This window comes from Pyrenophora tritici-repentis, chromosome 10 (assembly GCF_003171515.1).
Source record: "Pyrenophora tritici-repentis strain M4 chromosome 10, whole genome shotgun sequence".
Lineage (NCBI taxonomy): Eukaryota > Fungi > Ascomycota > Dothideomycetes > Pleosporales > Pleosporaceae > Pyrenophora > Pyrenophora tritici-repentis.
In genome coordinates, this window is record NC_089399.1 from 3,412,864 (window position 1) to 3,425,782 (window position 12,919).

The window sequence follows — 12,919 nt, forward strand, 5'->3', positions numbered from 1 at the left end:
AAACTATCATTGGCTACTAATTCGATTGGGTTGAGTTGAGATTGTGTAAATTGAGATGAAGTATTAATTGAAACATCTTGCTCTTGAAAGTGTGTATACATCTGCTGGCCTACGTTGACTGTTCGCGTGTTGTTAAGGGGGTGATGGAATCATAGGATTAGGTGGACATAGTAGGTATACGCAGTTAGTCACAAGTAGGCCACCTATTAAGAAGCAAATAAGAAATAGTAAGAATTAGGGATGTGAAAAGGACCGTTGTATGCGTAACTAGATAATAGTACGTTACCAAATACGATGACTACGGTATAAACAAAACAAGGTAGTCAGGACAAACTAATCCGATATATAACAAAAACAGGTCATTTGACAACACCATATAAAACGCCGATATAAGCAATAAACCAAAAACACCAAGAGCGAGATTCCAGTAGAAAACAGCACACAAATCCTCCCTTGCCCTTCCAAAAGATAAATCACCAGATAAACTCCAAAAACACCTTCCTTTCCTTCATTCATTCCTTCCTCTTTCCTAACTTTTTCCTTCCCCCCATTCACTCCCTTCTCCCACTCAAAAACCCCCGCCAACCCTCCCCAGCCCCTCAACCCCCCTCTTAGCAGCAACAACATGCCATGGCACAGTCCCACCCCTAGTCCCCCTCATACCCCTCAGCTTCGCCAGCAAACCCAGCGCACGAAACTGTCCCAGCACCTCCTTCAGCAGGCCCTCAGCCGTCGTGCGCGTCTGCGGTGTAGGCGTCCACATGAGACTTGTTGTACTCCTCTGACCAGCTTCCTGTTGTCCAGGGCCTGGACTGGGGCTTTGCGGTGTTGATGTGCTGGAGGGGTACGGGTTTGGAAGACCGGTTGTGTTGGGACTGGGTATGTCTGCTGTTGATGATGATGATGAGGAGGAGGACGATGATGTATTTGTTCCGGTGGAGGAGGTGGCGGAAAATGGGGAGTTTGTGGTGCGTGTAGAGCCGACAGCGCCGATCCAGAGGAAATTGACGGCTACAACGATAGGACCTGTTTCAGGATCGGGGATGGGGTGCAAAATGTTGTTTCTTGTTTGGAGCGTCTCGCCGCGCTTGACGAGCAGACCAGAGATAAGTGCGGGACTAAATTGCGTTGTGGAGTATGAGTTGTGGAGGCGGTGGGCGAGGACTATGCCCCAGGTTTCGTCTGTGATGTCGACGAGACGGGCTTCGGGGGTCTGCGGCTGGATCTGTGGCGGAGGGGTCCGCAGACGGTGTTGCGGCTGGTGTGAGACCCGGGCCGGGATCTGAAGGGGAGACGCCGGCTTGTGGTGTTGAGACTGGTGTGTTTGCTGTGGCAGCAGTGTTAGACTGATTTGACGATGACATTGTTGGTGTGAATTGGTATGGGGGGGTCTGCGTCGACTGCTGTGAGCAACGTTACGAAGACGTTGATTTGTGTTGGACATGAGATGAGGAAGACCCAGGATTCGAGTTCTTCTCTTTCCAAGACTCCGGCTTTGGCGATGCAGACGCGCCAATTGACTCGTCGAGACTGCAGAATCTCAATTGTGTTTTGCCAGATTTCCTTTGCAATCTCTCTAAACATCCTAGTGCCTAGATGATATGAGACGACTGCCTGAGATTTGCCGCAGCTGTCCGTCCACGCAGCTGTTACCCATGTACCATCAAGACTAATCGCATAACCGAGATGCATGTACGTGTTCTCTCGAAGTAGGTCCTGCGCGGGCTCCGCTACGAGCTTGAATGGTATGTTGCGCGGTAGCGTCTCCTCGAGATGGAAGGCGGGTGCGGAGTATATGCTAAGAGATGTCTTGTCGCCACTGGGCGCACTAGGCGGGCATCGATCGTACACCTCCCGTGCGAGATTGAAGTAGGTGGATGGGTCCAGAATGACAGGGGCATCGAATGAAGCAATGTACTTGATCGGAATAACCTGAAGTACGAGATCTGGCTTCTGCGGTTGTTCGGGTCGTCCTGGTGGTCCTTGTCCGTAAGCCTGGAAGAGTGACCAGAACGCTGAGCACAGCTCCCATAGAGCCGACGGGCCACCAAAAGGATCGATCATGTAAATGACGAATGCATCGATGTTAGAGTCCTGTTGCTCTCTTATCTTGGCATACTGCAAGGCAAGCAGCCTTCCAAGTTGAATGCATGCGTCTTTGAGAAGCTTGAACGTCTCCCGTGGCGAACTGGCCGTCGTAGCTCGGACAGGAACAAGACCTCCTTCAAACTCCATAACTGTCTCCACTCGACTGTGACTGCCGAGCTTGCAGCTGTCATAAGCCAACTGCAGATTAAGAAGAAAATTCTCCAAGCAGGGTCGTAGAGCATCGCTGTGCGGATACACACAAAAGCTAACAATGTTCTTTGGAGAACTGATTGGCGATAACCCGAGAGGCTCCCAAAACGCTACTGCCGGTGGCAGCAGGTCCCAATGTGTATCCGCCCGGCGTACCCTGAGATGTGGCGGATTGATTTGATACATGTGGCTTGACGTAATGGCCGGACCGTCGGTTTTCCGTGCCGGGGGCCTTTGCTGGGCTTTTGCGAGAGCGGCATAGTCCTGGAATACCTCGTGGATGCCCACAAGCTTAGGCAAATCACAATCCTCGGCCGTTGGAAAGACATCCTTGATGGCTGTTTGCCAGTGCATCTCTATCGCAGCGCTGTCCTCAGAGATATTTTCAGTTAATGGGTCTTCTCCAAGCACATCGAGCGTTGCCGACACAATTTGATCAGTCACGATCTGCGTGATCGAAATAATGTCCTTTCCATTTAGGGGCTTTTCCTCTGGAACTTCGTAGTTGAGATCGGGCTGAGATGTAGGCGTATCAGGCATCTGTGAGGGACTTGGGAGTAGAGCGGGAAAGCTGTAGCGTGCGCCAGTTGCGACCCGTTCAGCCGGAGAAGGGAAGTTGACCAGGGACCAATCGAATAGACTGGGTTCGAAAGTACTGAGATTTGCCTCGTCGAGTTGCAATGCATACAAATCTTGCCAGTCGCCCCCCATTGATTCTGCGAACGAGGTTACAGAAAGTGGTGTAGCGTTACCCTCACTCTGCAGTTTCCTTTTCGCTGGCATGACGAGACTGTTCAAGATAGCCACCGGAGTGCGTTCTATTTCTTCCTCTTCTTCAGAATCTTCACCAGATGCGTCTGACGTGTCACTGGAAGATTCAAGATCCTCGCTAGCTGCTCGTGCAAGACATGCTATCTCCGGTATCTTGTTCGCAGAGGCCATTCCTACAGCCAAGCGAAGTTTTGTAAGCAAAGGAAAATCTCGCAAGCTTTTCGCTTGGACAGGAGCTGTTCCAGGACCGGGGCTAGGAGTAGTCTTTTTGATAGCAGGCTCCGTGTGGCCGTGCGCACTGAAGCGTCCATCTTGGTATTTGGCATCAGACATGCTCATCTTACGACTGAACGCGACGGGATCGAACTGAGTATTGTGCTGACTAGTGGAAGGGCGCTTTTGCTGTGTCCGTGATCCAGATTTGTAAGGTGGTGATGGTTGCAATGCTTTGAAGACAGCACTCGGGCTCAGCGGTGGTGTAGGCTCTTTGGAAAATGTTACCTTGACAAGGGAAGATGGCATAACAGCTTTCTTCTCAGATGTCTCGGGCACGTCAAACGAGGATGCTTGGGCTGTCGCAGGCTCTTTACCTTTGACATCAGTTTCCTCGCTTACTACAGGCTCTGAAGCTGTAGCCAGCGCGTTCTCCAAAGCGGCAAAGGGATCGGACATGTCATCCTGGACCTGAGGTTCGGTAACGTGGTGAGGTTCGTGTGGTGCGTCAGTGTGCGCTGTGTTGTGGTCAGGTAGTGCGGGTGCGTCCAGCATATCAACGTCATGGTTATCTGGCCCGTCAAAAAAGTCAAAGTCTGTGTCGTTTATCCGGTCACCTCCAAAGCCGTCTTCGTCCATGTCCTCGAAGAGATCGTCGTTTCCACTTGATGTGTTGTGATTGTCCGGAGCTGGAGGGATGACTGGAGATGTCAGGGGCAGTTGTTGGTCTTCCATTTTGGTGTCCGCTGGAGCAGACAGATTGATTGCCGGAGTGCTTCCTCCAGGGGCGAGTATAACATTAGACACTGTACCAGATACACTTGGTGTATCGCTTTGAGAAATGCCAGCACCTGGAGCAACTCCGTCAGGGGGTGTTGGATAAACGCCACTCACTGCTGGTAGGTCGCCATAGGCACCAGCACGAGCATTTAGTGGCGAAGAGGGATACAGATTATGCTGTTCCTCCTTGCGACGCGCCGCATCCTCCTCGGCTTTCTTAGCTTTTCGCTGTGCTTCGAGAAGCTTATCACGGTCTTGCTTGCCCAGGAACCACTCTTGTGCAGCATCTAGTGGATCTTTGAAGCCTGCGGATTCTGGCGTCTCAAACCATCTCAGCATGTTATGATTTCCTGCTGATGTGCTGGACTCTGCAGCAGTGATTTCGTGGTCTTGTGAAACGTGGAAGAAACATAGTGCTCGCGGCCAAAGAATGTCTCGATCCGGGCTTGGTGCAGCTGGGCTTGAGGCAGGGAGACTTGAGGGAGCTGTGCGTATTCTGACCCATGAGGTTCTCTTGTCCAGGTCAGGCAAAGCATAGCCTTTCCAACCCAGCCAACGCTCAACGCTCGACTTCCATTTTTCGATGTTCTGCTCGAGAGATGTAAGTCTAGTGCGCTTTCTATGGCGGACGCCGATTTCGTCTACGACAGATTCTATAGGGTCTTCAAAGCTCGAGATGGTAGCGAGCATGCCGTTGGGAGCGACACGTATGCATCTGCCAGCCAATTGGCTCTCTTCAGCGGGAGTCGAGACATGACCCAGACAACGGATGACAGTCTTGGGGTCAGTAAAGGTGGAGACCAAAAGTGTTCCTGAGCTAGTCCAGTGTACGGTTATGCTAGTAAGGCGATGCACATCGGGGGATTTAATCTCAGCTTGGTCATTTTCAAGTCGCTTGGAGGCCCTGGACACAAAGGTGCGGTAATTCAAGGCAACTACGTTGCAGTCTTTGACGATGTGAAATGAGATCAATGCAATGACAGACGAGGTGAACAGCTCATAGATGGTGAAGCAATCAGGTGACTGAGGCGGATCAGCCGATGTTTGTGGCTGACTATTCGCCTGTGTGGGTCTCGCGCTGCCACCCTGCCCACTGTGTGATGCTGCAGCCGACGAAGAAGAAGGTTTGGAGGAGGTTGATGTGTTGGGGGTACCTGTGCGCACGGGAGGGCGAACTAGATCGATGGCCTTGATGCATCCCGCGTGTTCGCCTGTATCATGTCAGTCGGGTGTACCAATGAGGGGAAGTGAAGGGAGGGGTCTAGGAAGGCACGCACGCTGCAGGTGATAGCCGTCGATATCTGGGAGGTCGGCATTGTTCTGACCGGCCTTATCGACAGTAGTTGGCTTGAACAGCCACAACCACGGGCGAGAGGCATCCTGCGCGACCAGCTGAAGTTGTTTGCGCAATTCAGCCTCGGCGGCGCGTATGTCCTCTGCAGAGCCCCAGTCCCTGATTCGCGATAAGGTCGGGGTAGTCGAGGTCCGGGCGATGGAGAAGGCTTGATATGCGATAGCTTCAAAGTCGCCCTAGATGGAATCGTCAGCACAGCGGATGTGTATATTGGCATCGCACTCACTATAGACTGCGCGTTCGTATTGCACGTTTTGAGAAATTCCATTAGAAAGAGGCCTGCCCACTAAGGAACATCCAAATGGTATTGGCGGCGTATATCTACTCCAAGGACTGCGCTGTACACCTTTTCCATCAACTCCGCTGCCGTCTACTCGACGCGTCTGGCGCGACCGTGACGATGACGATGACGATGTCGAGATGAAAATGGCGAATGCAGGGCTATGGGGCTATTTTGTCGTCGGCATCGTCTGTACGCGTGGTTTGTTGATGAAGCATGGCTACCGCTGCGCGAACGGGGCGGCAGTATGCGGGAGGGAGCGTGAAGAGCCGCCGAGGGGTCCAGCACGAGTCGCAGCGAGCATGCAGGGTGGGCGGCGCTGGGGGCACGGGGGTGAATAGGGCGACGACACAGCTAACCTGGACGTCAGACTCGGTCGGACAACAGATGTAGCTCGGCACGCCGTGAGCGAGGGCCCTGAGGTTTGTTAGTAGTATGTAAGCAGTTGTTAGCACCTCTCGGAGGAGCCGCCGCCCTGTCGCGAACTATCGCGCGCCTCAGAAGGGCCCCAACAACCCCGGTCGGACCCGCTCTTTTTTGCTGCACTATTGCGGACTGCGGACTTCCAAACTTCTACGTCCGGCCTTGCATTTTTTGTCGCAACCACCGCCGTCATGAAGATTTCACAGGGAAATGTGCCCGTCTATACCATCAGCGGCAGCGAGGCACGTCCCTTGCCCGAGTGGCTCATACGCAAAAGGAAACGGAGCTTGAAAAACGACCCCGAGTTTGCAAACCGCGTCGACTTGCTGCAAGATTTTGAGTTTGAAGAAGCCAGTCAGTGTGTGCGGGTGAGCGAAGATGGCGACTGGGTCATGTCGACGGGCACATATAAGCCTCAGATCCACGTTCACTACACACCGCATCTGTCCCTCTCATTTGCGCGCCACACAAATACCTTGGTATGTGCCTGCCGAATTCAGATGAGAGATGAGAAATGCCTAACATGACGTAGAATCAAACTTTCCACCTTCTCTCCTCGGATGCTACCAAGAGCGTGCACCTCCAGCAGGACCGCTGCATAGAATTCCATACTGGTGGTGGTCTCCACTATGCCAGTCGAATCCCACGTTATGGCCGCGACCTCATCTACGACCGACGATCAGCCGAATGCCTGGTACCTTCCGTGGGTGTAAATGCAGAGGGCATGGGTGAATGCTTCCGTCTGAACCTCGAGGTTGGGCGCTTCATGCGGAGTTACGAGATCGATGTGGGTGGTGACGGCGCAACTATCGGGGCTGGATCACTCCAAGGTGGCATCGACGCTGGTGCTGTCAACACGGGTGCCATTGCCGAAGAGAGCCATAATCTCCTCGCCTTTGGAACATCACACGGCACTGTAGAATACTGGGATTCGCGGTCCAAGAACAGAGTGGGCATTCTATCCTGTCCACAAGATTCTGTCGAGGGGCGCTCCGAAGTCACCGCTCTCAGCTTCCCCCGCTCAGGTCGCGAGGTCGCCGTGGGAGACTCCAACGGAATAGTGCGCCTATACGATCTCCGCTCTCCAACACCACTTCTGAAGAAGGACCAAGGATACGGCCTTCCCATCAAGAACATCATCTACCTAGACGGCGCGCAGACCGGCGAGCCCAAGATACTCACAGCAGATAAGAAAATCATCAAGATCTGGGATGCAAAAGACGGGTCGCCATGGACCAGCGTGGAACCTTCAGTAGACCTCAACCACGTTGAATGGGTACCCAAGACAGGCATGCTTTTGACCGCAAACGAGGGCAGACAACAGCATTCCTTCTTCATCCCCCAACTAGGCCCCGCACCAAGGTGGTGTCACTTTCTCGACAACATCGTAGAGGAAATGGCTGAGGATCCAAATGACCCCAACGCCTTCGGCAAGGGTGCTATAGGAGAAGTATACGACAACTTCAAGTTCCTCACGATTGAGCAACTCAAGCAACTATCGCTGGACCACCTTGTCGGAACCACCAACCTGCTACGACCATACATGCACGGTTTCTTCGTAGCTCAGAAGCTATACGAAGAAGCACGACTAATCTCCAACCCCGACCTATGGCAAGAACAACGCGCAAAGAGCATAGCCGAGAAGATCAACAAGGAGCGCGAGTCCAAGATCCGAGGCACCAAAAAGGCAGCCGTCAAGGTCAACAGAAAGCTAGCGGAGAAGATGTTGGAAAAACAAGAAGAGCAAGAACGCCGACGAGCCAAGCGCGTCCTCAAGAGAGGCGGCGACGACGACATGCTGGACGCCGCAGCGCCCGCCCCCGCCGTCGAAGAGCCCGTCCAACCCTCCGGTGTCCTCAACGACCCCCGTTTCGCCAAACTCTTCGAAGACCCCGAATTCGAAATCGACGAGCAAACCCGCGAATTCCAACAACTCAACCCTAGCACCAAAATACCAAAGGGCCTCACCGTCGCCGAGCAAGAAGAACTCGAATCAAGAAAAGGCTCCTCAGACTCTGATTCCTCAGACTCAGACGCCGACGCCGTTCGCCCCGTCAAAAAGTCACAACCAAAGCAAGATACCTCCCGCATCTCCTCCAGCACCTACAAAAAATCCGGCCACAAATCCCAACGAAACAACGCACCAGAGATGGTGGTTTCATCGTCAAACCAAAGGAAATCTGCTTCCACTGGGGGAGCTTCGGCAAAGGATAGAACGTTTGGCTCGCGTGTGTCTAAACTCAAAGAGAGGAAACCCGCGGCTGGTGCTAGTACCACGACTGTGGTAGGAGAGAGGGAGATTACGTTTGCGCCGGAGCGCAAGCAGAAGAGGAAGGGGGGTGATGGCGGGGACAAGGGGGAGAGGCATGATAGGAGGAAATCTGGGGATAGGAGAAATGCCAGTAACAATGTTTTTAGAAGTATGTAGTATGTGTGCATGTGGGTTGGAAAAGTTTAATGATACCCTTTTTACATGATCAACATCTCGATGCATGGCTTTTCTCTCTGACAGTGGCAGTTGATTTACGATGTTTTTAAGGAAGAAGCTGCCTTAGGTGCCACAAAATACTAAATGTCAAAATCAAAGATTTCCTTTACACTTCCGTCGGCCCAAACCATCCACAAATTGCATAGAAATTATAATCATCAACTTGATCAGCTGATAATAGTTGTTCTATATAATATCTGTGAAGTCCCGACATGTAAAAGTTTTACAGAATCACTACATGATGAACCTACCTCCACATTACTTCATTCTATTTATCCAATTCAAACTACACCATCATCCGCAAATGCACGTTATTCCTTGATTCAACACTACCTTTTTGATGTTCTACCCTTATTAACGTCGTTTAAACAAAAATACAAATTGTCAAGAACAAAGCACACATTTGTCAGAGGAGAGGATAGATGCGCACGTGAGTTACGTTTGTTGTTTCGTCGCCACCAGCCTCACTTTTCTCTTCTCTTCGTTTCGTTTCATTTTTTTTTCGCTTCACTTCTTCCCCTGCACCATTATGCTATGCCATGTAATGTATATTTTCTTTTTCCAACAACGACAACAACGTGTACCTGACAGCACATAGCAGCCCAACCCAAGCCGAAGTATAGCCGTGTAACTTTCTTGTTTGTTTCTGTTTGTTGAGGACTCTAAAATCGACATGGGATTTGTTAGTGCAATTGTTGGAATACCCTAGTGTGGTAAGTGGTGTGTGGGCGCCACAACGTCGACAAATGCAAGTATAAGCCAGAGCCCAACAAAACGTCAAGATCCTACCGCTTTGGTTGATATACCCATCCAATTAGGATAAACTTGAACGACGAAAAAAGTAAAATAAACGTTGAAGTTAGGAAGACAGCAACATAGCGTAATGAGAGAAACAAATCATCTAATATTCCAAGATATGTAAGTCTTACTCAGACGACATGAGGTGACTGACGCCGGTATCAAAACCCACATCAAGCCCCACCCAAAAAGAGAGAACCTTTACACGTGTGTTAGATTCACATGTCGCCCAGCCCCTCTACCAGAAAATGCAAAAAAAAGGTCTGTTGAGGAACTTCCCCCTTCCCATCCCACGCCTACCCCAGCCAGTCCCCTCCCATTGTGCTTGCCCAGCTCCCCAAACAGCGCACGCTGGAAATCCAGTACATGTATGGTGTATCCGGCAATATGTATTACCGATCAGGGGAGAGACTCTTTACTCAGCCTGTTGCTTGTTCATCATAGTGTATGCCGCGAAAGCAAGAGCACCACCAAGCAGAATAACAGCGTAAAGACCCACACCTGTCGAAGCGCCGTCGGTCGCAGTGGTTGTGGAGCTGCCGGGTGCTGCGTAGGACTTTGGCTTTGGGTCGCCCTCCTGTTACATCGTATTAGCCAGAGTGATACAGCATGCCTAGCAATGTGAAGTAGTGGAGGTAGTAGTGACGAAGAAGCCCCGGATCACGCAACGGAATGATTCCGAGAAAGACCCTAGCACCTCGGCCGACCAAGATAAATGCCCCCACACAAACCGCCGCGCATATAAAGTGAGGGGAGGGCTTGGGGCTTGGGAGGCCCGGAGAGGCTCGGATAGAGCGTATCGCGTATCCAGGCAAACATAGAAAGTAAGCCAAGGGTGGAATAACATACCTTTCGCTTCAGCGTTCCGACGAGCAGACCTTCAAGGATCTCCCGGGCTTCGTCCGAGTGGCCAACGTCCTCGAATGCCTCGGTTGAGTCCTGGCCTCCGACATCCAGGAGCACTTCTTCACCTCCTCTATAGTTTGCTGGTTAGCGTCGTTTTTTGTTATAGTGCGTTTACGGAACTGTAGGTTAAGGCGGTCCGCTGCCATTGTGTGCATTGGACGACGGATCATGTCCTAGGCGGTGTGCGGGCAACGTACGGATGCTCGTCTACAAAGCTTGTTGCATCGTACACCTTGTCGTGCACGACGATGAACAGATCCTTCTTGGTGTTGTGCTCCGAAACATCCGAGTACGTATATTCCTTATCGGCAGACATTGTGTAGGTCGGATCGTGTGTGAGAAATTCGCGTCGTATGCGGACAGATGGGCAGCAGAGGCTTCGTTTGGAACGTGGCAGGGTCTGTTGGTGGGGGCCGAGGCGAGAGGTGTGTGAAGGTGACGGGAAAAGCAAAAAGGTTCGTGATATAGAGGTGAGCTGTCCGGACGAAGGAAGCGGTGGATAATAACTTGTGCACGTAGCGGGTTTAGCCCTTCGGCAGGGAGCTGCTTGTCTATGTCAACCCCCCGATTGGCCGTCTTGGGCGCCTCACCGACGCTTCCCGATGCGCTGCCAGAACGGGTAACCAAACCCTGTGAAATTACTGGTGGGGCTGACCTTCGTATCGCCGTATCGCGGGGACGGCCCTTCACTTTGAGTTGCAAATTCCGCACTTGATGACAACAGTATAACGCTTATTGTCAGATTAATTGCTCGCTATGCAGTAATGTCTATGATCCCAGAACCTTGACCTTCATCCATTCGCTCGTCCCTACTCCGAGGTTTAGTCCGTTCAAAGCCCACCACCGCATCACTGCGTCTCCCCTGTCTCCCTCCACGCCATCTTCCAACGCTTCCTCAATGTCGCAAGTCTTGTATTCCACTTTTAATCCACTCTGCTTCCACCACTCCAGCACATCGGCATGACCCATCTTAGTTGGCCCCACTAGGACCTGATTGTCAAACAGAATCTTCTCGCCCCGGAGTTTGCGCCAGTATTCCAGGATATTGGTGTGGCCATATGTCGATGCAATCTTGGCTACCGTGTCTTCATGTGAAAAGGGAATGCCAGAGTCGACCCAGAACTGTATGGCGGGCAGACACCCAGACTGGGTAGCGTAGGTAATGGACTTGCCAACCTTGAGTTCCAGATCTTCCCGGGTTGCTTTACCGGAAACTTGCTCTTCCACGGGGGTGCTAGGGACCGAAGCGGTACTTCTATAACGACTGTGCTCTTTCCACCATTTAAGCACATGAATATGACCCTGAGAGCTTGCCTGCTCAAGCGCCGCTTCAGTGTATCTTAGCTCTAGTCCGCAATCGTACCACCAATTCAGGGCTTGGATCGAGTTGGTGCGGCTCGCGTTGTCAATAGCTTCTTCAGAGTACTCCTTGGTGAGGAACGTTGGCGAAGTTCTCCAGTACTCCAGAATCTCCGTCTTGCCAAACACGGAAGCCTTGTGCGGCAGAAACGTGTGGCCAAACGTGCCCCAAAAGAGTTCCTTGTGGAACTTTTCGAGATGTGCGAGGATGGTTACCATGGCAAAGCGCATAATGAGTTCGATGCACATGCGCGAGATGCGGGTAGGCTTCTCCGAAGCGAACATGTTCTTGATTTCAGAGTACGGATAGGTGAGAAGAGCCCATTCCAGCTTTTGCATCTGGGTCTTGGGGCCTTCATCGCTCGCTGCTTGTCGCCACTCCTTGGGCACGGGCAAATTTGTGTGGACGTTTAGTGTGGTTGCTAGCTCCCAGTCCTTTGTGAATTCGAGTATGATGGACCACAGCTCGGGTGGGAGGCGGGGTCCTTTACTCTTTGCAGGTGTTAGTGTGGGCAGGTGAGCAATAGGCAGTGCAACGGTACGGTCGCCGACCGCCATCAAATCGACTTGCGTCTGTATGGATTCGTTGAAAGCCTTGTGGCCTTCGACCCATGAATGGTACTTGCGACCGGCGTGGTCGAACGACCACAGGTAGGGAGGGAGGACGCGAATCCAGTTCCACTTCCTCCTGATCTTGCTAATCTGCTTCCGCGACATGGGGTTCTCCCACATCAGTGTGGACATGCCCGGTATGAGCAGAACTTTCTTCGAGACATTCCAGCTCCGTAGGACTTTCAAGTGTAGGTTATTTGTGAAACCATGCAGCATACGCGCCAGGTTCTCTGCGTCGAGCGGTGCAAGGACCAGCAGATCGGCCCAGGCACAGTACTCGGCCACATTGGTCTCCATGTAATCCGCATGTTGCCAGTCGGGCGTAGTATTGTTCTCAGCATCATATGTGTGCCATACGGGCTCGATCTGGGGTGGGACAGTCGTGTGGGTGGTCGTGGGGAAGTCTTTGCAAGCAATAACCTTCAGGGACACATGGTTGAGGCGGTATAGGCGCGCGACGATGGAACAGCCGAAGCGGAAGGCGGAAGGGTCAGTCAGTGCGACGAGGACGTTGAGCGTGCGCGGAGAAGTTTGTGAGGACATAGAGGACGTCAGCGTGCGGTGATGGTGGTTCTGAAACTTTGAAGGATCTCAGAAAGCATTCCTGAATGGAGTCGTTGGAAGCGTGTGTTAAACC

General features: G+C 52.1%; 4 protein-coding genes across 4 annotated transcripts; 1 reads left to right on the forward strand and 3 right to left on the reverse strand.

The window, feature by feature from the left end:
- Positions 1-725: 725 nt before the first annotated feature.
- Positions 726-5,684, reverse strand: PtrM4_051410 (Med13-C multi-domain protein; the record flags this gene model as incomplete). The annotated part of the gene is made up of 5 exons (XM_066104911.1): positions 726-875; positions 986-1,327; positions 1,420-5,273; positions 5,340-5,592; positions 5,643-5,684. The coding sequence occupies 5 exons, from the start codon at positions 5,682-5,684 to the stop codon at positions 726-728; spliced, it is 4,641 nt and encodes a 1,546-aa protein (XP_065959475.1).
- Positions 5,685-6,310: 626 nt separating this feature from the next.
- Positions 6,311-8,691, forward strand: PtrM4_051420 (NUC153 multi-domain protein; the record flags this gene model as incomplete). Its single annotated transcript, XM_001936919.2, has 3 exons — positions 6,311-6,598; positions 6,652-8,088; positions 8,638-8,691. 3 exons carry the CDS (start codon positions 6,311-6,313, stop codon positions 8,689-8,691), a joined length of 1,779 nt encoding a protein of 592 aa, XP_001936954.2.
- A 1,129-nt stretch (positions 8,692-9,820) lies between these two features.
- Positions 9,821-10,627, reverse strand: PtrM4_051430 (CYB5, Cytochrome b involved in lipid metabolism; the record flags this gene model as incomplete). The annotated part of the gene is made up of 3 exons (XM_001936920.1): positions 9,821-9,982; positions 10,255-10,381; positions 10,509-10,627. The coding sequence occupies 3 exons, from the start codon at positions 10,625-10,627 to the stop codon at positions 9,821-9,823; spliced, it is 408 nt and encodes a 135-aa protein (XP_001936955.1).
- A 452-nt stretch (positions 10,628-11,079) lies between these two features.
- PtrM4_051440 (Dfp, Phosphopantothenoylcysteine synthetase-decarboxylase) lies at positions 11,080-12,825 on the reverse strand (the record flags this gene model as incomplete). The annotated part of the gene is made up of 1 exon (XM_001936921.2): positions 11,080-12,825. The coding sequence occupies one exon, from the start codon at positions 12,823-12,825 to the stop codon at positions 11,080-11,082; it is 1,746 nt and encodes a 581-aa protein (XP_001936956.1).
- Between the last annotated feature and the right edge of the window lie 94 nt (positions 12,826-12,919).